Source organism: Uloborus diversus, chromosome 4 (genome assembly GCF_026930045.1).
Source record: "Uloborus diversus isolate 005 chromosome 4, Udiv.v.3.1, whole genome shotgun sequence".
Taxonomy (NCBI): domain Eukaryota; kingdom Metazoa; phylum Arthropoda; class Arachnida; order Araneae; family Uloboridae; genus Uloborus; species Uloborus diversus.
This window is the reverse complement of record NC_072734.1, coordinates 218,827-246,088: the sequence shown is the minus strand read 5'-3', so window position 1 is coordinate 246,088 and position 27,262 is coordinate 218,827. Positions and strand designations below refer to the sequence as shown.

The 27,262-nt window shown below is 33.3% G+C and overlaps 1 protein-coding gene across 1 annotated transcript in view; it reads right to left on the bottom strand.

Moving 5' to 3' along the window:
• The window catches only part of LOC129220424 (uncharacterized), a gene marked incomplete at its 3' end in the record, with an annotated part of 84,527 nt that overhangs the window by 11,400 nt on the left and 45,865 nt on the right, over window positions 1–27,262 (bottom strand). Inside the window, 1 exon segment of the mRNA XM_054854846.1 lies at window positions 2,398–2,577. Within this exon segment, the coding sequence (XP_054710821.1) occupies window positions 2,398–2,577 (180 nt within the window).

Below are 27,262 nucleotides of genomic sequence, written 5' to 3'. Positions count from 1 at the left end.
GGAAAAAACTAAAGAAGAAAGTAACTGCTTTGGGGCTGAAAACTAAAAAAAAAAATATGTAAATTTAAAAAGGTAGAGAAGCGCGAAATATGCGGAAAAAAAATTGCATACACATATTTAAAGTTGAAATGAATTTCCTTTTAAGAGCAAAACATGTGAGCTGGTGGAGGCAAAGATATTCGACAAAAGGAGGTTTTATTTTTTTGCACATTTTGTGTCTCTTTAACGTTGTTTACATCATTACTGTTCATAGTTTATTCAGATGAACTATTTTCTTGAAGTTTTAGTTCAAGTTATAACAGAGAAAACAGTTACAAATATTCAAGTAGAAAAAAATCAATACATAAATGATCGAATTTCTCGCTTCAAGCCTTCAGAAAATTCGTGAAAAAAATCTGAAGTTTTATGAAGCAAAATGAATAGAAGTTTCAAATTCATTTTGACTTATTTATTACGTGGAACAAAATAATCGCTTGAATATTAATGCTTTTAACTTTTACCTGATCCGTCATTTCGAACTTTTCCAGGAAGAGGAGAAGAGACAAAGAGTACAGTCAAGTGCCTGTACTTGGGACAGTACCCTAACTTGGGACATTTTGTTTTCTGACCTGTCAGTATTCCACCAGTAAGAAATAAATGGCATTACAGGATCAAGGAATAGTTGTCATTTCAGATAGTGTAAATTAGACTTCAATGCTTCAGGTTTATAGGGAAGTTCAATTATTTAAAAAAGGTCTACATAATATGCGATTTTGAACAATGGAGAAAAAAAACTTTGGTGTCTACATTAATTGCAGCTTTAGTTTGAATTTTTGACACACTTCTTCTCAGCTATGTACTTGTCTTTGTGTTTATTCGTTTATATTTAACTAATTCTGTTTAACTATTTATTCAAAAATTTGAGAAGTTGCAAATACACTCCAAACTTGAGACACTTTCAAGTTTGAATACCAAGACATAAAAAGTGTCTACGAGGAATATTGACTAAATAATTTGCCTAATTGTATATCAAAAAGAAAAAAAAATGAAGTTTGAAAATTCCAAAATAATGACCATTCTGAGGACAGTAAATGTGTCATACCGTTACAGGACAGATTTTTTTTTATTAGTAAAAAAAATTATGACTCTATGGATGAACAAAAGGCATTTTGGCTCAGTATCAAAAATATTATGGTTTGCTAATGAAAATAAGTCGCAAAATGTTGATGAGACTAATTTATTTGATGTAAATTTCACGTATTATGAAAAAAATGAAAATGAAAGTGAAAAGGTGTGAAATGAGGAACATGACGAGCTAAAAATCAGCTGCATGAGAAATTATTTGGGTTCACCAATTACTTTTATGCTTTAAAATGAAGAGGGCAACTCAGAAACATTACATTCGAAAGGATTAAGAAGGCTGGGGAGACAATCAATACTTTTAGGGGCAAGTATACATTCTGAAATCTTTGAACGTTGAAAAGACTGTATTATTTACAACAAATGTTTTTTTCTTTATTTAATTGCAAAATAAACTTATTTAAATTGATAATAGGTGTCCCTAGCTATTTTATATTGCTGCATACGTAGAAGAACAATCTAAGTATCCCAAGTTATGGAGCAGGCTCCCTAACAGTGAATATTCCTTTTTGTTTTATTTTTAAGGAACATATCTATACGGTACTAAGGGGTTGGCAGGAGTGGCTCTCTCCAGAGGCGAAGCATCCAGGGGGTGGCATTTCGACTGATTGAAAAAAAAAATTGAATTTTTTTAAAAAAAACGATCATTTTTAAACAGAAAAATTCTTTTATATTTAAAAAAAAGAGTTATAGGGGAAAATGAAACAATTCTTAATTCTCAAAAAAAAAAAAAGTATTTTACCCGTGGCGTGAAATTTTATTCCTTTTCATTGAGTTAGCTAAAGACTTAAACACATAATTTAAAAACTAGGAAGCGGTTGTTTGAGGGCGTTCTATGCCAGATGAAAATAGGTGAATTTCAATTCTTCTTTTTGATGTACAGGCTTATAATCTGCAGCGCCATCTATTGAAAAAAATGTGAACTAAAATTTGGATCGGGGAGGGGGGGGAGGCAACCACATACATTTTAAGCGAGAATTTGTTTTTTCATCATGAACCACTTTACTGTTATAAATTTTTGAAAACAGTCAGTCTATTTCAAGACACCCTGTAATTGATTAATCATTTTACATTTAAAAAAAATACATTCTATGGAACCAAAGAAAAGAAGTTGCGATCTCTAGTACAACTTTTCGGAAATCAAGTATCCAGCTACGGTAAACTTTGAACGAATTTATTAGTATACCACTTTACAAGTCAATTTTTAATTGTTGTGGTTTGTGAAATCGATAACGGAAATGGAGATTAGATTGCAAGAGCAGAGTCCTAATTGCTTACCTTGGTAGTTGTGAGGCCTCCAGTACTCAGAAACGTCTTTCCAAATATCCATTCATAGCGTCGAACGCCATTTCGGCTGTACTGTTTTCGATCCAGAAACTCCTGAAAATTGTCTTTGGAATCCATCGTTTTGTCCACTTTCTTGCTCAAGAAATATATCTGATAGGAATTGTTCTTATGCTACAAAAAGATTTTCAAAAGCGCTTTAATCACCGAGAATCAACATGCCTTTACATAAATGCATACAGTTTTAAAAGCATACATGTGGCGTACGTCAGAGAGCACATAACATAATTTTGCCCCCGAGCCTTGAGGTCCTTTTGCAACGTTTATTGTGTGTAGACGTCACTTTTTACGTTTACGCTCAGCGGCTAAAGCACTGGGTTAGTATCAAAAAGGTTAGTGGTTCAAATCCCGACACGGACACGTATCGCTCCTCAACGTAGTCCACATATTGGTGATTCGTACCCCATATAGTGGTGATACGGCATTGCAATAGATGGCGCCATGTAATGCAGCATTATGGATACGCCGCAGACTCTTCATTCCTCGACCATTGCTCACTCGTCCGCCCTAAGGCTCCTATAGAATATGAGCAAACGGAATTGGTTATTAAATTGAATGGAATTGTTTATTAAATAAAGCATTAATTTTTGGCCAATTCAGCAAAACCAGAAACTTTGCTCTGGTAACCCTAGCTCCGCAACAATGAGAAATCCGATCCATAATGGCTAAGCTTAATATTCCAGGCCCCACAATGTATGCCCGTAAAAATTTTTAGGTCCAGAGATTTTCTCTTTAGAATCTTGATCTGTAGGTGTTCTAATGTGAGAATATCTTGGGTAGACATGCTGAATTCTGCGCGAAATAATTTTACGGGCCATCAAAGATACCGGCCATTTTGGTTCACTTGTTCATTACGTTTTTCGCAACGTGCGTACCTATAAATTTAATTTTAGTTTTGAACTGAGATTTTTGGTTCTTAGAAAGTCAATTAATGTAATATTTACGTCATAAAAGCCGCTCTGGCTATTTCCACAATTTTTAAGTGAGATATCTCCGACGTTTTTTGTTTACCATGTACAAAAATTAATAACTCTTAATGAAATCAAACGATTCTAAAGTGTAAAATCGTGTGTGTAAATCAATATTTTTCAAGGTCACCAGCGCAGCCAGCAATACCTTCTGGAGGGGGTTTTTTGATACAAAAAAAACCTTTTGAATTGGTTTTTCAATCAAAAAATACCTTCTAAAGGGGATTTTTTGATCAAAAATACCTTATGAAGGAGATTTTTTTGATCAAAAATACCTTATGAAGGGCTTTGTTGATCAAAGCAGCCCTTTCATATGCATAAGCTACTGTATTAAAATGTGCATTCATGTTAAAACCAGTGGATATAGGGGTTCCCCCCCCCCCATTCGCTCCACCACTGTTCAATGTTATTTATCGTCTGCTATCAAAGTAATTGTTTTTGAGTAAAAATATTCCACAGTTCCAGAAACTTTTTGTTTCATGTGTTTCTGTGACAATAGCTATTTAAGCAATGGCTGATATTTCTAAATTGAGTTTAGAAAGTTTTAGTGGGCAATTGAAGACATCTTGAAGACAGTTTTGACAAACGAATATATAGTTTGTCAAAAGGAATCAGGTGAAAAATTATGTGTTCCGACAAAAACGAGTTCGTGATGCTGCTGAAATACGCAAAGACGCAATATTGAAAAACGCTGCAAGAAAATATAGTGTGTCATCTGCAGCAATAAGTGCTACAAGAAATACACACAAGGGGGAACGCTAAAAAAATGGTAGAAAAAATGCACAAACAAGTTATTTTGAAAGTGAAAACAATGTTTTAGAAAAATAAGAATGTACTGAAGGAGGTCCAAATCAAGACGAAGTTTTTGACAGCGTAGCAGATCTTAACAGCGATATGAATGTTTCTGCTGCGAGTTTATATGCACATCCAAATCAGAAAGTACTGAAAGAGGTCCAAATCAAGACGAAGTTTTTGACAGAGTAGCAGATCTTAACAGCGATATGAATGATTCTGCTGCGAGTTTATATGCACATCCAAACTGTATAAGTTCTTATATTCGAAAGTATGAGCGAGAAACCAATACACAGTCTGCGCAACATCTATTCTCAAAATTTGAACTGTTTAAAAAGGCAAATGAAATATTAAAGCCTCTTTTAAATTCTGGGCATGGATTTATTCTTCCAGAAATAAAAGAATTGACGCTCAATGCTCAATGTAGATGAAAATGCATTGGTTTACATTAATGAAATAAAACTATTTATACGTAACAACGTATACTGAAAGCATTCTTTTCTGTGCTTCCGAAAGAAATAATGAACCTTTGTTGGTTTTTTCTAGACATTTATCCCCAAAAGTACTTGCTGCTGCTTTTAGCTCACAAGAAGCCGTGAAGACTTCAGAAAACCATTGAGAATCTTTTGAAAATCATTATAAGATGTTGATTTTAGACTACAAGAGAAGTTCTGCTAAGCGAGTAAAGATGGTTCAGGATGCTCTTGACTCAATGGATGAGGAAAAAAGTCAAATAATGATTTAATCGCTACGCACAAATATTGAAAGCTTGAAAACAGAGATTGAGTTTTTGTTAAGCGACGTAGTGACAAATCGGAACTGTGCAGGTATTGGGAAGTGTTTTGTTCACTGGTATCATTTGTAAAACACTTGATTATTGCTGCTGAAGAAAATTACAAATTATACGTTCAGACTGTTGAATTATTCTTTCCAGTGTTTCGTATATTTGATTGCATCATTTATCTGCTATATGCAACATGGTACTTAGATAGGATAAGGGCGCTAGAAAATAAATGTCCCTACCTGTAGGAAAAATTCATTCAAGGTAAATTTGTTGTTAAAAATAGAATGGTAAATTCGATGCTTTGAAGCCAGAGTTGAAGTAGGAAGAAACGATTCAAGGGTCACAGAAAAGTGCCGGAGAAATTGTAGGGCAGACGAGAAAAAGTATGTTGCTGAGTAGCATTTAAAGTATCATGAAATTTTAATGATATGCTATGTGTTTCGGAGTCTTACTAGTTCTCACTTAATGGATCACTGTGAGAGTGTCCCGCATCATTATTTTTATAAGCAATCGTAGCCAGTATTTTGATGAAAATGTCAAAAGACTTGTTGATTTTATCTTTCAACATATAAATCCCCATGAGATTTCTGAAACAGGGCAACTTGACAGCTTTCTCACTAAACGATTTGTGAATGAATGGTAGTGTCAAGATTCGCCTTCTCAGCATCATGAATATCATAAATCATTGATTAGAACAGTACCGCCAGTTTAGACTGGATACATTTTGTTTCAAAAAATGTCTGATTTACTTTCAAAAATCATTTTCATCAAACCAACCATGCTTTGATGCACACAGTTCTTCATAAAATATCACTTCTAAGCTAATGGGAAAGAATCAACTTTAACAAGGGTGCAGAGACATGGAAATAGCGAAAGAAAGGGGAGAATGCATTAAAAATAGTTTAGCTCACGACTTGTTTCCAACGAAACAGATTATGTGATGGTCAGGGGCGTGCACAGAAATTTTGGGGCCCGTCACAAATGACTTTTCCGGGCCCCCTTCCATATTGTTTAACCATATATTTCATCCCTAGTTTTAAAAATATTGGGCCCCCTTCAGGCTCAGGACTAACCCTTTCAACGGGTTTCTTTTCTCCCCCCCCCCCTTTCACGCCCTTGGTGATGGTGATTCACCTACCAAACTAAATTACAGAAATATGTGTTGTCAGAACATTTTTTATTTAGCAAAGTATCCTCAATAAAAACTGCACTCGTTATATATTTCATGTCACAAGTCCGCTAAATAAAGAAAACTTTTGGCGAAGTTATCAGCAATGTTCTGCACAGATTCATTTCTGTATGAACTTCATGTTGTATCGATAGTTATTTGCAGTATTTTGTGAAATAATCTGAAAGGATGGGAAGAGAACCAACTAAGGGCGCAACAAACCTTGCTGTAATTGACAGAAAAACACTAGTACCTATGCAGGTAGAAAATTTCTGGTCTTCAGTATCAAATAAGGAAAATTTACAATAACTATCACGCAAGGAAATAGAAGAAATGTCAAAAAATGCTACATTTTCAGCAATTGTTAACGGTTTAACAGTTAATGAAGAAGCAATCTGCAATACCTTTCATAGGAAATTTGAGACAGATCATTGAAGAACTTAATTAGAAGAATTCATTATAGTGTGCAGATCTACGAATTTTTCCACACATAGACTGGGCTGATAAAAATGGTTCAAAAAGAGTGGTTGCGGCATCAAATGATACAGACGTCCGTCGTAATGCAATAACATGCAATGCAAAAACAGATCGTAACCTTTTTTAAAACTTAACTAATCTTGTATTTTTCGTTTATTGAGTTGTTGAAAAAACATGTATGTGATAAACACAAGTTTAAAATGAGTATTTTGAATTATTTATTAATTTTTGCACACATTTTAGTAATAAGAATATTCAACAACAAATGTCAGGGATATCTCCACGTAAAATTGTGAAAACAGCTAGAGCGGCTTTTATGACATAATTAATACATTAATTGACTTCCTACACTCCAAAAACTGCAGTTCAAAATTAAAAGTAAAGTTGTAGGTACGCCCGTTGCGAAAAACGTAATGAGCAAGTGAACCAAAATGGCCGCTTTCTTTGATGGCCTGTAAAATTATTTCGCGCAGGATTCAACATGTCTACCCAAGATATTCTCGCATTAGAACACCCAAAGATCAAGATTCTAAAGAGAAATTCTCTGGACCTAAAAATTTTTACGGGACTACATTGTGGGGTCAGGACTATAAGCTGATGCTCCCAACCGCTGCCGCTAACTCTAACGTGCCCAAGTGCGGATGCTTATAGCCATTACACGCCTCTCCCTCTGCAGCAGCAACACTATCATTTACATACATATCATTTACTTATCATAACAACAGCTGCAGCGTAAGTAACAACTACAGCCAGAACGCCTGGCTTCTTGGCGCCTCATCTGTTAATTATTGAATCGCTCTCTCACTTACCCTATCCATCACTGAAGGAGGAGTAATGTGGCGTACGTCAGAGAGCACTTAATCTAACTTTGCCACTTAGTCTTGAGGTCTTTCTGGCTTAGCGGCTAAAACACTGGGTTAGTATCACAGAGGTCCGTGGTTCATATCCGACACGGACACACATCGCTCCTCCATATATTGGTGATTCGAACTACACAGTACTGCATCCAAACAGCTTTCGGAAAATATATGCTATTTTTAAAACTCGACCCCGGCAACAGAAGCAACATAACTAAAAATAAACAGCATTGGAGAACGTCAAGTTTTTACTGCGCAGTACTTTTAGTGCAACCTTTTTTTTTTTTTTTCCAAAACATAATCAAAATTTTGAAATTCTTTAAAAAACTTTCATTAGGTTTTGTAAACTGTTTGGATTTTACATTCTAAATGAGGGTGAATATACGTTATAATTTCAACGGCACATTAATTTTTTTAGGTAAAACAAATTATATTGTTGTTATCATATCCTTAATTAATAAGGAATATTGCCTTTTATAGGGCCCACGCAGTCAATTCTTGATAACTTCTTCATTTTAGCATTAAAACAGAAAATATATAGCTATCAATGTATACTCCCCTGGCTTACTTTTTGTACAAACAAGTTCAGCGTTCTTTTTTAAATAATTTGCGATATTGTATTTTACCATAATTATACACCTAAATAAGCATTAAAAGATACTTTTATCAAAACACATTGCGAAAACATTTATTAATATACAAAAAAAAAAAAAAAAGTACTGATTCTTTAAGCCACGGAATAATAATATCACCCTCACCTGGTAAAATTGAAAGACTGAAATCCAACATTTAAACAATTTTAGGATTTTTTTGACCGCAAATAATCCGCGTAATACAGACTAAAATAAAAAGCAAGCTAACGGTGTTGATCAAAATTCAAATTACTGCATCAATGGGGTAGTTTCCTTCAGTCAAAAGTACTACTCTTAGTCATTAAAACGGATAGAATGAGCCAAAAAAAAAAAAAAAAAAACATGAACCGAGAAAATACTTTCATTTTCATAAGTTTTTTTTAAAAATTTTTTTTTTTAAATGTCTGATTTTTCAAACAAGGCGTGGTCTTGATGACGTCACAAATGATGCACTTTGCCGCATCTTTCTACCACGTTTCCACGTTACGATGATCGAGAAGCGAATTAAATATTGCGCTCTACGCTTGCTATCAACCATATCGTTGCCAATACAGATGAGTAAAGATGCGAATTAAATATTTTGCTCTGTGAATGGCAACACTGAATGGCATTTTATCATTTATGATGTCATTGGCAGAAGCTGTAAACAATAAAAGGGCTCAGATTTAAGTTTTTTTTTTTAAATATCAAACTTAAACAAATTATTTAAAAAATTGTCAGATCCTATGTTTTTAAGGCGATAAGGGGCTTTCAGATGAGTAAAAATTAGTCAAACAAACGTTTTTTCATTCATTATATTTCTAAAAACTAGACTTTTAGCTGAACCGTTAAAAAAAAAAAAATGAATGGGTGGAAAACTGGCGAAGTTATGACACTTTTTGCGGGATCAACGGCACCCCCCCCCTCCTTTTTTTGCTTAAAAAATGCATATAAAAATGCATATAAGAAATGCATATAAAATGCATGAGTAAAAAAAAGCATATAGTATTTAAATTTTTAATACTAATACCATTTCAAATGAATCATAAAACCTTATTTGTGGTGAAATTGTATTAAAAACTAAATTGTTTATTCAATAATGAAATTTGCAATAGTAAAACAGAAAATGTTGATTTCCTCAAAACCAATTTTTCGACATAATTACAAAATTCAATTTGCTCTTTGCAAACGAATTAAAATTTAAATTTGCTGAAAATTTTATGCCAAAGTATTTAAGTGGTTTGTTAACATTTTGTTGTGAAAGATTTTTCTGCTTGATTAGTTTTGTGGAGTATATTTGCTAATATTTTATTGAAATATGAACATATTTTATCGAAAACGTTCAGTTTTTTTTTCCTCATTATTTATCTTTACCACAAAGTTTTGAGAAAGTAATTCTAACATCCTAATTTCGGTTGTTTTACTTATCATATTTAGCTAGTATTTTATAAATTTGATGAATTTTTGTTTGCAAGGAGTAATATGAAAAAAACGTTATAAAATCTAAATTTAAATTTAAAAAAAATGATTTTTAAAATAATTCAATGAAATTTTATATTTGAGTTGGTATTAGCATCATGTAACTATGCTGAAAATTTCAAAGAAATTCATTGAAAATTACTTTAAAAAAAAATTGAAATCCCCGTATCGCCTAAGCATGCTCTTTCAGAAAAAAATACTTTTAAAATTTTGTAAACGACCGCATTCTCGTTGCACTGACAAAAAGCGTGCTTGTGCGTTAATCCAATCCTTGCAGTGTTCCCCCTGTGGTTACGGTTTTTGTTAATTTACCGACTGCTGCACTTAGAATTTAATTTGTTATTTTATTATCGTCTGCAATACGTAAAATTTTTCTTAATATATTTTTTCTTAATTTATCGTCTGCACTTTGTATTGGTTCTTGTAATGGCAACAGCTAAAGAAATTTTACAGAACAGTTTAGTTATTGGTGATGAAAGATGAAATGGTGAATATTGATGTTTTTTTCCTCGCCCTATGTTAGCGGAGGACATAAATTATGCTGTTTACATACTTATGCAATTAAAAATCTTTGTTAAAAAGTGAAGAATTTCTTTTATTTATTGAAGTGCAGAAGTATATTTATTTATGGAATTTTCTGAAGTGAAAAGGAAGAACATTCTGGTAAATACAGTGGCTCCCAAAAGTGTTCGTACACCTACGACTTTCAATGAAATAGGCCTCTATCCATTGGTTAGAATTAATATTTCGGAATAGGTATTTTATTATAAGATCTATGATCTATTTTTAACAAAACTACATGAAAATTTTTAATAAAACATTAAAACTTAATTTTTTAAAAATCAAAAGCCAAAAAGTGCCGGAAATTTTATCTCACAAAAGTCTTCGTACACTTTGAAAAAATGTCAAAAAATTAGTAAATAATTTAACTTTTTACTAAGTTATTATTTAGTAGAATACCATGCAGTAACAACAACTGCTTTTAAGCGTCTGGGAATAGATTTCATTGTTTTTTCTTTCTTTTTTTGTGCAATTTCTGAGTAAGTGTTCAGTCACACTACTAGTCTTACTGTTTCTAGTTCGCTTTTCATTTCAATGGTGTATTTTCGAAATCTAGCCACCAAATATCTCCAAATATGTTCCATTAAAATTAAATCTGGCAATTGAGGACATATTTCTAAGCTAAAGGACAAATTTTAAGGCAACAAACGCGAACGTGTGCTTCTTATCATTATCTTGATAAAAAACAAAGTTGTTTCCGATTACCAAATTTTGAGCTAATAATTTAAAATTGTTTTTTTAAAATATTTAAATGAAGAGCATAATTCATTACTTCACCAAAAAATTCAAAATTTCCAAGTCCTGATGCTGAGATGCACCCTCACACAAGAACACCTTCACCGTCCTGATTAACTGATCTAACTAAGTTCTTAAGATTCAATTCCTCATTTTTTTCTTCCATTTAAAATTATACAACAATTTAACCCAAAATGTTGAATTTATTTTCATCTATAAGTAAGACGATGTTCCAAAACGTTTTGAGCTTATTTATCATTGATTTTACGACGGAAAGCGCAAGCTTACTGTTTTTCGCACGAACAAGAAAATTTCAGCGGGAAGAGGTCCCATGTAATCCAGCTAATCAGAAACCTTGGCGAATAATTTTAGGTAAAAATTAAACGTAAAATGCTTCATTCAATTCTGCAGAAACTTTTTCAGTTCTGAAATGTGTATTTTTCATGTTTTTTTTTAGCTGTAAACCTCCGATCACGCTTTGTTAACTTTGCCAGTTGACCTTTTCTTACCTTGTTTTGGATCCGATTCTTGTCTTTAAAGCATTTTTTCAATCACTTCACTATAGAACGGTATAAATTAACCAATTTAGAGACATTTCAAACCAATTTACGGCTACTGTGAGGGAAAAAAATCAAATTTCGAATCGTGTTTGTTTTTTTCTACGCATACCTGCCATTTTAAAATAATAAGCAGAATATTTGGGAATAAATACACAAAAAAATGAAAGGCAAATGACTTTATAGTATCATTACAATGCAAAAATAATAATAAAAAAAACCACATATGATAATGTTAATTATGAATTTATTCGAAAATATTTCAGTGTACGATGACTTTTGTGGCGTATCTTTTCTCTATCTCTTCGTTTTTTGACAAATTTCAAAAATAAAATGTGGCAATATTTTGAAAAAAACTACTGGGTTTCATTCAGAATAACATAGGAATGATGTGAAAAAAAAGTTGGACTTCATATTCGAATTCAGTTTTGCGTTATTTTGGTTTTACTTCAAAATTTCAAGGTGTACGAAGACTTTTGGGAGCCACTGTATATCTTTTTACATTTTATCGTTACCTAAAGAGCGATTGTACAATGCAATGTTTATTGTGTGTATACGTCACTTTTTACGTTTAAGTTTCAGTCAAAAAGAAAGCGTGATGTTGTTTTTACAGGTTTTGTGTGATTTTGTCACTTTTCTGGTGTCACTCCTGGCATTTTTTGTGACATTGGAAATACATATACAGTCGACTATCAATAACTCGAAGTCCCAGGGGACCGGCTAAAACCTTCGAGTAATCGGTAGTTCGAGTTATTGGAGGTTCCTTTTCTAGCTTTCTCAAGAATAATTTTTATTTTACTTCTCAAGAATATTGAGTAATAAATAGACTATACCACTTACATAAAAAATTACGTATTAATATGAAGAGAGGTGGGGCACATTGGTCCGCTTTTTTACTTACCTTTTTTTTATTTCATCCAAAAATTTAATGATCAGTTCGATTTTCTACAATAAATTTCACTAAACAATTCTCAACACCACAGATTTCTTTGGAAGTGTTGAATTGATAAACTTTTGTTTTATATTAATTTTTAACGGACCCTAGTAAAGTGGACCAACGTGCCCCACGGGTGGGGTACGTCGGTCCACCTGGTGGGGCATGTTGGACCGCATAACTCAAACAACATTTGTTATAATTTTAATGATAAATACTATCATATTTTGTAACTACCTTATTCTCTTTTGTGTGTAGAGTGAAAAATATAAAGTTTAAAGATAAATATAATATATTAAATTGATTTTAATTAATAAATCATCTTTATTGAATACAGCAATTTTAAGCATTCACCATTAGTACACAACTATTTTTTAAAAATCAAAAGAAAAATCAATTATTGAATAATTTATGAGACAATTAATGCAGATTAAAGTTAACTAAAGATATCTAGGAATATAGAAGTGCCATTTCTTGAAAGCTTTGGAAGTAGCACTTTAATTGACAAAGTTACACCAATATTTGCTAGGAGAAGAAAGAGGAAAATCAAAATTAGATAATCTTAAGTAAAAGTATGTTTTTGTATTCCTTTAATCAATTACTTGTTTTATTTTATTTCTGTGTAGAATGCTTGTTTATCAAAAAAAAAAAAATTAATACAGGAACTTTATTATAGCATGTATTGCATATTTTACTCTTGGAAAACAATTGTCTTCTAAAATTTAGAAGTATATTTGAAAATATAAATAGCAAAAAAGTGCAGAGAGATATGAAATAAATATTTTGGTAAAATTAATTTAGCATAATTTTTCTTAAATATAATTATAAAATATATCTTTGCTTTTTTTGCCCTAAGTTTTTTTTTTATTATTATTATTTCAAAACATGTGTAAAATGAAATGAATGCATAATATAGAAATACTTAGAATATTGTAATAATTATTGAGGTTTAGGAGAAAAAAAGTTTTTAAATTATGTGGGGTAGGTTGGTCCGGTCCAACTGCCCCACAAAGAGTGGACCAACCTACCCCCACGTTCTTGGTCTGAAAAAGTGCTGTCATATTTTTTTTTTCTTTTTTGACAAAAAATGAAAAGTTGCCAATTATTATGAACTAGAGAAACTTACTTTAAGAAAGGAGTTCAATTTTTTTCCCGCAATCTTGATGAAAACCATTAAAAAAATAAAGTTAGTTTTCTGAAAATTATTCAGGACTACTGAAATAATACTTTCTGGAATAAAATTTGTTCAATATAACTGTACCATTTTATTTAATTATAGGATTTGTTGGTGCTATTTGTTGGTCCACGGTCCCACTTAGTTCTTATAGGCCGTGAAGATCGCTGAAACTCATGGCAATAAAGAGGGCGCTACTGGGAACCCCTCTATCAATTTCGTTGCCATTGATTGGTGGATGTAGAGGTTCCCTGTGGCGTCTTTTGCGGTCAAAAACAATCAAACTGAAACGTTGACATTGATTGGTGGATGCCTGAGCTGCATCGTTTTAACACAGAAAAGTAATAAATTGCTAAGGCCCGTTAAGCGCCAGCGCCATCTAGTGGGGCCATGGTTGGTCATAAAATAAAACAAAAGATATTAATCGTATTAAAATAATTGAGACCGCTTACGTGCCCCACGGTCCAACGTACCCCATCTCCCCCTACTACATAAAAATACCTTTACAGATAATACATTTTATTTAGATACTTCGGAAAAGAAAGTTATTTTTGACTGCTTACTTTTTTTTTTCTAAAAATCACATCTTAAGCCGTCATTCAGTTTGTAAACATAATTCAACTTATCCTCGGTTGCGGATTTTTCCAGGTACTGCAATAAAGTATTACGAAATCCCCTCTCCCCCCAGAGAAAGATTTCAAAAGGATCCTATTCGTCAGTCATTTCAGGTTCGTTATCATTGCTGTTTATGACACCATGGCACTAGGTGCTCTAGCACAGCTTTAACTACTGTTTCTCTCGTAACCAATTTCTTTTGTCAAAGTACATTTATTTCAGTCATCCAGGAAAATAAGGTTACTTTTTTCAATTTTTGATAAAAAATTTAGGTCTCTCAAATATTTGCTGGTAATGAAATTTTAGCCTTCATCTCTCTTTAGTTTGGTCTTCAACCAAGGCAAAAAAAAAAAAAAAAAAAATTGAATTTTGACATTTTGAATTCAAATTATGTTTTTCGCAATCACGAGTGTGTGTGTGTATGTAGGCGTGTGTGTTTATGTGTGTGTGGGGGGTATGTGTGTTTGTGTATAGGGGGTACGTGTATGTGTGTGTTAGGCATGTGTGTTTATGTCTGTGTGAAGGCATGAGTGTGTGGGTAGTTGTGTGTAGGTGTGTGTGTACGTGTAGGTGTCTGTATGTATGCGTGTGTGTGTGTTTGTGTATGTGTGTGTAGGCGTATGTATGTGTGCGTATGTGTTTGTGTGTGTGTGTGTACGTGCGTGTATGTATGCGTGTAAGTATAGGATATGGACGCAACCTGGAGACTGTTTTCGCTAGAGGAGCAGCATCGTGAGGAGCCGGTCGACGGTGATGCTGCAGAGGGTGCTGGTGGGAAATAAAATGATAGCATATCAAAACAGTCAAATGAAAGCAATGAGCATTCGTGATTGCTCAAAAAAAAAAAAAAAAAAAAAACTCTCCGCTAGGGATGCACCGATAAGCAAATTTACCGATTACCGATTAATCAGCTGTTGATAATCGACCGATTGATTATCATATTGATTATCTTTAATGCTACCAATTTATCCATCACATTTTTTTTTCTTCAATTTCGACTTTAGAAATAGTTAATAGTTTATTTCTCATCGCCCCTCAATCGCCACTCAAGAATTTATCACCCCCTTGAGGAACCTAATCGCCCCTTTGGGTGCAATAACCCCCAGATTGTAAACTATTTGGAATGTAAATTATTTTTGCTCAAGTTTTGTGGTAAGAAAGAAGCATTAAACTTAAAATTTCAAATCAATAAATTTTTCAAAACTTTCAGCTGTGTCATTTTTTGTTGCCGAAGTGTGATACACCAATACCGAAGTTGGAGGCAAACTATTGGAGATCAAAAGCTTATCTAGAATATATAGGCAAATGGTTTCCAATTTCCGACGGTACTTCAGTTTGCATTGAAAATAATGTTTTTTTTCCGCAACAAAACTAGCAAAGAACCCATTTGAGACGTACGCTTGCCAGAAAGAAAGATACTAACGTAACTAGATCCTACACAGAACCTACATACGAAATTTTAACCTTGTACGGAACACTGTATTTGAGCTATGTGCGATAAATACATACTAACGCACAGACATACGTTCATACAGACGTCACGAGAAAGCCTGAAATGTTCGAAATGCATGTTTCAAGGGCCATACGTTCGTAGGTACACAGGAACGAAAAAATTATTCAATAATCAGGAGGGGGGTCTGAGTAAAATGTAAATTTTGACTGAAATTATATAAAACAGTTTTCGGTCATACAATGCGTCGTTTGTTTAGTACAACGCAGTAAAAAACATTCTTTTTAATGGATGGAATGAAACATGATGAGAAGATTTCATGATTTTCAGACTATGAGAATGAAGATTTCAGTCTTCAAATATTTTGCTGAAAGCAAAGAGTTTAGTTAGTGTAAAATACTGATTCTACTTCAAATATTCATTTGAAATAAAGTCGAGCTTCGCTATAGCGAACCCAGGATATAACGTTCCTCCGGTTGTAGCAAACTTTCTAAATGATCCGAACTGAAACCCTATGTGATTAATGCAATTTCAAATGCTTGTATCGATCCAAAAGCACTAGATAGTCGGTTATGTTCTAGTGATCCAAAAATTGCTAAAATTTCAAGATTGTCTTATCAATTGTTCTCTCAGCAAACACAATCCTTTACAACGACCCTTTTTTGTCGAAAAACCCTCGCTCAAACCATATTCCTCACCTATTGTTCCTTTAATTGAAACATCTGTTTGTCCAAAGAGGGGACTAATCCTCTTTTAAGCTCCCTCAGTTTTTATTTGGTTTTAGTTCAAGGGGTTATCTGGTTTTAGGTAGGATTTTCTACTAGAACGACGAGGTCTTTCATGTGTTTTCTACTGATTTTTAATCTTGTTGATAATCTTGTGAACTTAGCTGTAACCTACAGGTAAACAAAAAACTTTTTCTGTAGAGGAAACAGTTCAATTTATTCGGAAGTTCGAAAGCCTATGGTCAATTTGCATCTAATCTTTCCTTTGTAAGTTATAGGAATGACTGCTACTATCTGGAAGAACCATAATTCTGTCGTCTGCATACGAAAAAAAAAAAAAAACAATATTTTATAGTTTGCTAATATTGAGTACAAAATAGTTGGTACAGGCGTCCCTCGCATAACATGGTGCTCGTACAACAAGGTTTTGATATAACACGAATGTTATCTTTAAAAAAGATGGAATTTCGTTTTTATTTAATACATTCTGTTAATGGTTGACAACTGTAATATGTTTTTACTTTGTTTTTATGAACATTACTAGCTTATCACCCGGCGTTGCCCGGGTGCTTCTCAATGCAACATATCATTTAAATAATTAAATGGATGAATTCTATCTAAATGACAGTAAAAACTGCATTCACACCACTCTAGGCTCAAATTTTTAAAAGACTGTAAATAGCACAGAAAGTTGAGCATTTGCAGGAAAAATAGCATCAAGTAAAAACGAAAAAGCAATGAGACATGTTATCGGGATTCTGTCAACGATATTCTTTGGTTCTGCCGTGTCCACTGGCACGTTGTCTGAGGTCGAATCAGACGGGTGGTACATCCAATGTCTCAATGGCAGAGATTGTCTTGCATATCTTGTGGGACAACCTTTTGCGTGGTGCTTCGAATACGAAAGCCGTCGTGCTGCCTTTGACGGTTGTGTGTACCTCAAGACATTAAAGCATGCTATAGTACTCTTCACATACATTTTATTCTGGAAAAAAAATCTTGGAGTGTTTTCCTAGAAAGAGTCGTTAATAAATTCAATGGCTTTTATCAGTTACAAATATATGCAAAATATGCCACCGTTACAATATTTTCAGATATGAAAATCATCCTCAATGGCCCTAAAGCTAAACAGATAGTCCACTGTACAGAAAATAAGAAATTCGGTCATTGTTATTAATAGCCGTTAACATTTCGTTTTACGGATAATTGGCGGTGTTTTTGCTTTCAAGGTTTCACGTGTTAAGTAGACTCATTTTATAATTTTTTGTAAGTGTTCAGGAATGTAAGCACATTCCGTAGAAAACGTTCACTTAGTATAAATAACTTCACAAAATGTGTCTGTTTGCCCTTTCCGTGGCGATTTAGTAGCATGCCATGGAGTAATATTAGGTAAGTGTAAATTGCATAAAAAGACGTACGTCAACTACATTTTATTTCCTATATTTATGTCAAATTTCTATTTTCGTAGGTAAAAAGGAGTTAGATATTAATATTGGTGTCTTGCAACGATTCAAAATTTGTCTAGATTAAAATTTTATTTCAAATTTTTAAAACCTCACACTTGCCGTAAATGTTGTACATGATAAGATGCAGGAAGTAAGATCACTTATTTAAGTTTGCTGCTCTGAAGCATTCCTTTCAGAATATTGAAATTTTAATTTGCAGAGGCACAGTCGTCAATAGGGGTAGGAATGGTTCCACTGAATAATAGTTACCATAGAAACAGTTACAATTATTATTTTAAGCTACATAAAGCATTAAAAATGGAGTACGTGGACGCGAACTTATGAAACGAACTATATAAAACCCGTCAATTGAACGGCCTTATAGAAAAAGAAATAGGCGTGCACATTTTGGTCACTATCCGCGTCGTTTTTTTTTTTTTTTTTTTAATTATTTGCAAGCCAAGAAATTCAAAGAAAGAAAAAAAACTGTCTTGTTTCTACTTACAACTATATAATAGACAATTATTTTGTTTATGTTTTACAAAAGCTTGTTGCACATTCTGTTCCCCATATCCGCAGCTTCAAAACGAAAGAAATCTATTTCCACGTTTAGAAACGTAATGCAAGTACTAAAAAGTTAAATTATACAAAATTTTCTAGTTCTTAAATTTAACTCAAATCTTGCTCCTAAATACAATTCTTAGTCCCCCTTCCAGCAGCAAAATGAAATACATTTTTTAATGAACCCAACCTTAAGCATGCAACATAAAATTATCTATATGGGAAATAGGTAAATTTCACATGCATTTAAAGTACTTAATCGCCTGCCCTTCTGACTTATTGATCGTGATACAGAACTTAAGTCTCACTGGATATTTTAATTTCTTGAAGTTTAAAGAATGATGTATTGCGATTAGCGGATATACGTGAGATACAAATTGTTTCACCTTACCTGTGAACAGAGTTGCTTCTATAACACTGATATGTATCCATTTTTATCTTACAGCATTTTTTCAATGACGGTTGAATTACTTAGTGGTAGTTACAAACAGTAATATTTTTCGATTGTTTACAGTAAAAGTTATCGAACTGAGAGTCTTGTGACTGGAAATGGATCTTTGCTCAACTAATTTCACGATGAAGACTAAAACGAAAAAACTTTATAAAAGTGGCGTAATATTACATCTTGCCCATTTCAGTAGCAATCTCTTCGTGTCAAAAGTTGCCTCATACCCGCTAACTGGTTTAAAATTATTGCTAGTCAGCGAAGATGCTCCTTCAGGTGTACTATTGCTTCGAGCGTTAAAGTAATATAAAATTTCAAACGATTAAGAAATTTGTTTACGTAAAAAATCGAGACATTTTATGCATTTTAAAAGTGTAAATGTAAATTAATATTTCTTTACATTTCTCAAACTTTAAACTTTTACCCTTCTAAAACTATGAATTCCGCCGTATTAAATTTTCGTGTGGTTTCGAGTCTAAAAGTGCAGTCTTTTACTTTACTACACATTAGCAATCCTAGTATGATAGTTTATGTACATGTAATGAACCCCAAGACTATCCCCCTCCCCCTTATAAGATAAATTCAATCTACGCTACTATGCACAAAAATGATTATTTTGCAATTCATTAGCCATATTAGTATTTTTACCCCTGGTCTCTGATAACTTGGAGAGATTTCTGTGAAATTTATGTGAACTGAATTAGGTAAATAATGGAATAGTATAAATAACATATACCTATTGATTTGTTTAGGGATAATGCAATACTAAATTATATTTCCGATGCAATGATGTCGTTTTAATATAAATTTAGCATTCTAATTGAAAAACTGTTGAAGATTGTGATTCGATAATACTTATCTCATTTTGTTATTGCCTGTGCTGTTTATGTATAGAAAATACAGATCAAAATTTTGTTTACTGTTACGGTATTATTACTTGAAAATTTATTAGCGAAATAATTCAATGATCATTCATTTTCAATGCATCCCTGTGTCTTTGCAGGTTGCAATTTAAGAACTACTGAAAGACATCATTTCTTTTTCGTTTGGCTTTCTTGCCAAACGACATTAACAGCCATTGTTGAGGATACTTTTTGTTTTGATTGCATTTAAAATATCTCCTGGTGGTTATATGTTGTTAACCATTTTTATTTGCTTTGAACCAAGGTTCACAAATACCGATATAGGTGAACCGAATTACTTAAAGATTCGACGTAAATCAAGCAATAGTATAAAGAAAATTTAAAAATCGAAAATTGGTTTGATAAGGATCACAGAACATTAAATAAAATTTCTGTTGCAAGGATGAAATAGATGTGGTTTTAATAAAAATAGTCTAATGCTGAAACAGTCGAAGATTGTACGTCAATATTCAATGCAATACTATTACCTTCCTCATGTTTGCATTTTCCTGCTATTAACGGGATAAACACTGATCAAAAATTACACGAAGCCTTACTGTTGTGAATTTTATAATTAAAAAATATTTAAAAATTATAATTAAGCGATAGCATTCGAATTAAGTAGCACCATGAATAGCATCAATGGACCCCTGGGGCCTCGTAGGTCGCAGTTTAAGAACCGATGTATAGCATCATTTATTATATCTACGGCTTTCTCGCCAAACATGCTTTAACGCTCATCGCTAAACGGCATTGGCGGCCATCGTTCAGGATACGTTTTGTGTTGATTGCATTTAAAATAGCTCCTGGTAGTTATATGTTGATAACCGTTTTCATTTGCTTTGAACCAAGGTTCACAAATTAAACGATTAAAGTCAATCTTTGAAGAAACTTCATCTAGGGCAGTTTTTTACGGGCTTTTCGTTTAGACTAAATTCATAACTATACAAAAATTAGTTCGTGCAGAAAAGAGCAATTTTATGACTCAAACTATGAAATTAGACCTCTTTGGATGTTTTTAAAATTCCAAAAACCCGCCTATATAAATTCCTGAGCAACTATTTACCTTTGTGCCAAATTTGGAAGAAATCAGATGAAAACTGAATTTGTATAAGGAACATACACACATACCCACACACTCACAAACATACATCCATTTTTATATATATAGATTTTCAATCTAACACGGTACACGTCCCATCAATCCACATTATTTTTAAGTCTCGCATAACACGGTTTCGATATAACACGAAACAGTTTCGATACAACACAGAACAAATTAACCGTGTTATACAAGGGACGTCTGTATTAATATTTGACTTCACTGTCGTAATTACTATATTTAAGTATCTTAAGGCATTTTGACCTTTTTTTTTTTTTGAAAGATCGGATGTAGCGAACCCTCGGTGGGATCTCACAAGTCAGTCCGTTGAGGGTTCGCTATTGCAGGGTTGACTTATATTTAGTTGTGATTAAAATCTTTACACAGGTTGAATTTTTTGTTGAAAGTTTTTCCTACGTTTTTCCTGGATGAATAAGCTAATTGATATAAATATTTTCACTTGAGTGTTTTCAGATATATTTCTAACCTTTTCCTGCTAATTTATCGTTTAACTATCAGTAATATATCTTCTGAGGTATTTAGATTGACAGCTCGTCGAAGTCACATACCGTTGCCTCAGAGCAACAGTAAGATATCTAGTAAGATAGATAGTCCCAGAAAAATAAAATGTCTTAATGTTGCTCTCAGGTTAAACCGGGTCAGGTTTAACCGGGAGTTTCAGAGACAGTGTGTTGTTTCTTGCTCAAGAAACTAGAAATAATTTGAATTTTGACATCTTGAATTCAAATTATGTTTTTCGCAATCACGAGTGTGTGTGTGTGTACGTAGGCGTGTGTGTTTGTTTGTGTGTGTGTGTACGTAGGCGTGTGTGTTTGTGTCTGTGTGCAGGCATGAGTGTGTGTGTGTGTGTGTGTGTGTGTGTGTGTGTGTGTGTGTGTGTGTGTGTGTGTGTGTGTGCGTGTAGGATATTGACACAACCTGGAGACGGTGCTCGCTAGAACAGCAGCATCGGGAGGGACCGGTCGACCGTGGTGCTGCGGAGAAAGGCGGGGGGGGGGGAGGAATAAAATCACATAGAAATTCAAAACAGTCAAATGAGAACAATAAGCAATGTGATTGCTCAATAAAAAAAGATACAATTATGCAGAAACACGAATTTTATGCAAATAGTTTACTAAGCGCAATTTCTAACTGAATTTGAAAAATAATATTCAGCAAAATCATAGACTATATATTTTTGCATAGCTTTTTATTTGGAAGAAAAAAAAATGTCTATTTTGATTTAAGTCCCGCAAGACAGTATCATTATCATTTCGTGTATAAATCGAAAAACAGAGATTATAAATACTTACACACCCCAAAAAAGGATGACTTCTACGAGCTATTGATTCTTCTGCAAAAATTCCAAGCGACAGGTGTTTCTCTTGATTTCGAATGCATATGTAAACTGCTGATCTTTATCTGAATTTCCGAAACTGATTGCAGAAGTCATTTAGGCAAAGCCGGTGATAAATATTCTTTATCTGGTTTCTCCAGACAGATCTTAGTTCGATTTTCAACGTGATTGATTGTAAGAACTGAATGCACATTTCCGCAATAAATCTTATTCACGGCTTTTGGTATGATTTGTAGCTTTTCATCAAAATGTAGTCAAAAAAGATTGCTTCAGTCCCCATTCAAATCGAAACTATCATACAACATAAATATGCTGAGTTTAGTTCGAAAACCAGCTCAATTCCCTTTTCAAAATTTTAATAATACAGAGACAAAATGATATATTCATGCATTTAGCTGTTTCTCTAAAAAAAAAACGTTCTTTTTTTTTCTCTCTTTTCCTTTTTTTTGTCTTTTGTTTTTTTTTTTCTTTTTGTTCTTTTGACTGCAGTTTTCAATCTGGTTGAGCTGAAGAATACCAAATTACGAAAAAAAAAGCACTTTAAAACGGATTTTAGTGGATCTATGGCAACCCTGTGCAATATATATGTTTATAATTTGAATTCCGACATTTTGAATTCAAATTATATTTTTCGCAATCACGAATTACGACAAGACCCTACTCATTGAAGGCTACTGCTTGTAGAAACGGCTCCTGTCCTCCCAAGCTTGCCCTTCCTCCTAGGCGGTTACGTAAGTGCATGTGTGTGTAGCCGTGTGTCTATGTAAGATATGGACGCTATCGCCCAGGAGGAGGGGATTTCAGTGTTCAGTGCTGCTGGTGGAGGCTTAGGACAAGAGGAGCAGCTCCTGCATGGGCCGGTGGACGGCGGTGCTGCAGAGGCCCCTGGTCCATTCTGAAAAAGGAACCGGACCTCAAAGACGGTCAAATCAAAACAATAAGCAATCGTGACGATTGCTTATTGACAACGGCCGGAATCTCGGTATGTACTTACAATAGTTTCCAAATCCCTTCTCTCAGTCCTTAACTTGAACTCACTGAGATACACATAATTTTGGAGAGTGGTCTTTAAAGTGTCTGCATTTAAAATTTTCTAATATGCTGATATTAATATAAATTTAGATAATGAAATCAATTGAATCAGAAGGGTTATTCAATGTTTAAATGTCAGTATCAAAGTCTTGTAAATAAAATTGTTTCAATATGATATAATGACTCCAACTACCATTTCCCTCTACGTTTTCTATTTTTGACTATTTAAGTTCACACAACGCAATTTGTACGCCACTGTGCCATTACGGCGCAACAAAGGACTCTGAGGGCCGTACAAGGCAGGTGTTCCAATTAGGTGGTCATCCGAATGCAGCAACCCCAAGGTTTACTTCCCAAGCTCGCTTGGTACTCATCTTATCGGCTTACTGAAGGGGGAACGACCGAGCCCAACTCGGGACTCGAACCCGGGTCTGCGGAGTGGAAGCACGAAGCGCTACCACTGAGCCAACCTTTACCTTTAATAATGTAAATAATGCTTAACATTACAAATGTGAACATTATTAATGCAAATAATGCCGAAACATTATTTCAAAGATCGATTCTCGGCCTCGAAGAATATCTAACAAGTTCTTTTGATGCAAATCATTTTTCTTCTGAAAAAAAAAAAAAGAAATTTGGACACTCGGAATTCGGAAAATTCAAGAAAAAAGTCACTTACCGGAGAAGAAGCAGATGAAAACTGAAGTATTTCAATTTTACTTATTTCTGTAACCATCTTTGCATTTTGCATTTTAAATCCTCAAATAAACAAGCATTTTGAAACATCAATTGTAAACAAAGTATTTTAAGCACAAAATAACAAACTGATTTTCGTCCTAGAGCTCACTTCTTTGCATTGGAAAAGGCGTTCCTTGGAACCGCAAAACACGTGTCTTCACTCAGTTTGCTATTTCGTGTTTGATATATGTTGCGACAAATATTACTTATGAATTATTTTATGAGTTAGCAAGTGAGAAGAATGACATGTTAAGTTTATTTCTTAAGATTTAATTTCCGCAGTCGTAAATGTCATCATTACACACATTTGCTATACCCACAGAATTTTCCAAAACATTTGACACAAACTATGTAGGTCATCAGTTAAGGGGAGAATGGGGGGTTGACCGTAAACACAGACAAAGAAAGAAAAAATAAATAATTCTTGAAATAAAAAAAGTTTTAAAGTACCATGTTTTTAAAATGAACTAAAAAGTACAAAATAATCCCTCTTAGACTGAAGAGAATATGAAAAGCCCCATACCATGTCAGAATTTCTCACACATCGTCCAGATCGTGAGTTTTTAATAACTATCAAAACACTTGTAAGCTTTAAAAGGAAAAATTTGGGGCGCACGCAACAGACAATTGATTTCATTTATAATTTAACTAACAATTTTATCGCTCTGCAGTTGTTTAACTGAGATGTAAGTTTTTTTACTGATAACCATTCTTTATACTTATTGTTGTATATTGTACATTCACCCCATGTTTTTCCTTTTAAAGCTTACAAGTATTTTGATTGCTATTAAAAACTCACGATCACAAATTTTCCAGACAGTGTGTCAGAAATTCTGAAACTGTATGGGGCTTTAAATCTACATCAATCTTACAGAAATTATTTGATACTTTTTGGTTTATTTTAAGAACATGGTACTTTAAAACTTTTTTATTTCATTAATTATTTTCTGCTTTTTAGTATTTTGTGTCTGAAATGTTCCATTCGATTTTACATACATCGATCCGACAATGACTGAGACGCTTGAATTGACGATGACGCAGTTCGGTCAATTTATTCAGTCGATAAAATAAGGGGACTGTAAATATATAGACGATTAAAAAATTTCCCATAGATGAGCTAAGCAGAACTAAAAACACATATCTACGAAAGAGTTGCAGTTTAACCCAACATTTTATTTACAATTTCCAGCATTTACATTGAAATTTTGCCGCAATCTTGAAATATCCCTTGCATATAAAAATTACTATAATCCTCATATATACAGGGGTCGATCCAGGTTTTATTTTTTGGGTCCCCATTTTGTGAAAAAGCAAAATATTTTTGTGAATTTTCTTTATTTTTGTAAAAAAGACCTTCTCGTGATTTTTTTCTTGGAAAAGTTTATATAAAAGTATTTTTAGTTGTCGTATCATTATAGAAAGGCCCTAGACAGGTTTCAGGGGTGATTGCAAGTTCTTGAAGAATACCTGAAAACTGTCAAGAGAAAATGCACTGGGGGGAGGGGGGAAGTAAGACCCTTAACATTTTATTCGTAATTTGACACATACATCACATTTATTGTTTTTTACAAATATACATATGCATTGCACACTTTCTTAAGGTGAAAGTTTCACAACAGATTTCCTGTTTGCCCCTCTCAAATACCTTTAGAGCAATGAAAGTTGCACATGCTGCTGAACGTAATGATAACTCCTAATAAATACAATATGAACAGACTCAAAGATATCACATATTTCTTAACACAGAAGTGAAATACTCATTAAAGATGCCATGTGTGTGTTTGAAAAACTTAAAAGTAATTAAAACCCAAAATAATACTGCACCAGCATTCAGCGTTTAATTTTTTGACATTTGACGTTCTTACAGAGTAGGTATTTCGTTTAAAACTTTGCAATTTAATGATGTTAATAAATATACAAAGAAATTTTATTTGTTTGCCTCTTAATAAGGTACAGTAACATCAAAAATGCGAAAAATTTGTTTACCATAGCGGATGCAATAAAATCAAGATCTTCAAAAGGAATAAAAATATAAAAACAGCGTATAAAAGAATTTTATGTTAAGTAAAGTTATTTTAAAATTGGATTTTGAAACTCAACACAAATTAATACTAAATATACATTGCATAATCAAAGTAAAATTTAGAATTTCCCTGAAAACAACCTAATTTCGGTGTTTTCAAAGCTAAATGTTTTGAATTGAAATGTGGGATAAATACGTGGCATTCTTACTACAAGTTAGCAAATGTTTTTTTATTTCATTGTCATCTAAATTTTCCCCCAAAAATCTAACTAGAGATTCAAAATTCTCAGAAATGGCCCATTGCTTCTTGATTATAAAGTACAAAATTTGAATAAACTTACCAATCATTTTTTTTTTTTTTTTTTTTTTTTTTTTTTTTTGGCTTCATTTCCAATCTCTGCACTTTCAGATTTTTTTGAGAATTCCTTCTTTTGCACTAGATTTTTGTATATAGACAGCCTCTCCGTGATTTTTGCTGCACTCATGTTTTTTTAACACTCTAGTAGGTGACGGCTTTTCTTGATATCAACTCCAATATTTACTCAAGGTTTGTTCGAATCACTAACATTTATGAAAGATGAACATACTTTGCATAAAACACCCTTAGCTGAATAACTATAGTAAAGCCAGCTATACACCTTTTCATAATTTGCAATGTACTTTTCCTTTATTGCATGCTTCTTATTTCCATTTGTACTCTCAAATACAATGCTTGAATCATTATTTGATGGCTCAATCTCAATATCATCATCAGTTGAAGCTGCTCCAGATTCACTTCCAGTATTTTCTGTCTCAAAAATCGTTATAATTTCGCGAACTGCCTCACTGTCATTTGATGTACTATCTTTTACCGCGTTTCCCGAGTCCTCCAAAACGGAAACATTTGCGTTACTATCTTTTACCGTATTTTCCGAGTGCTCCGAAACGGGAACATTTGCGTTACTGTAAACTGCATGATGAAGTGGTGGTAGCGATTTTATCGGGGTTGTTAATTGCTGACTTGAAGAAATTCACAATATTTTGGGACCCAACCTTCAAAGAGCGAAATTTTTTAACATAATACGCAGAATTTCGGGAGGTACCTCCCGTTGCAGGACGTCCTCGTTTCATATTTTAATTTCTTGAAGAATAATTTTCAACGAACAAGAGATCTCTCGAAACTGAGATTATTGCGGCTACTATCTCCAGCGCTCCATTATCCGCTAAAAACGTAACGAAATATTTTGCAAAACATAAATTATAATCGAATAGAATAACAATTTATTCTTTGATGCGCCTAAAAAATGTCCACTTAAACACGCGAAGAC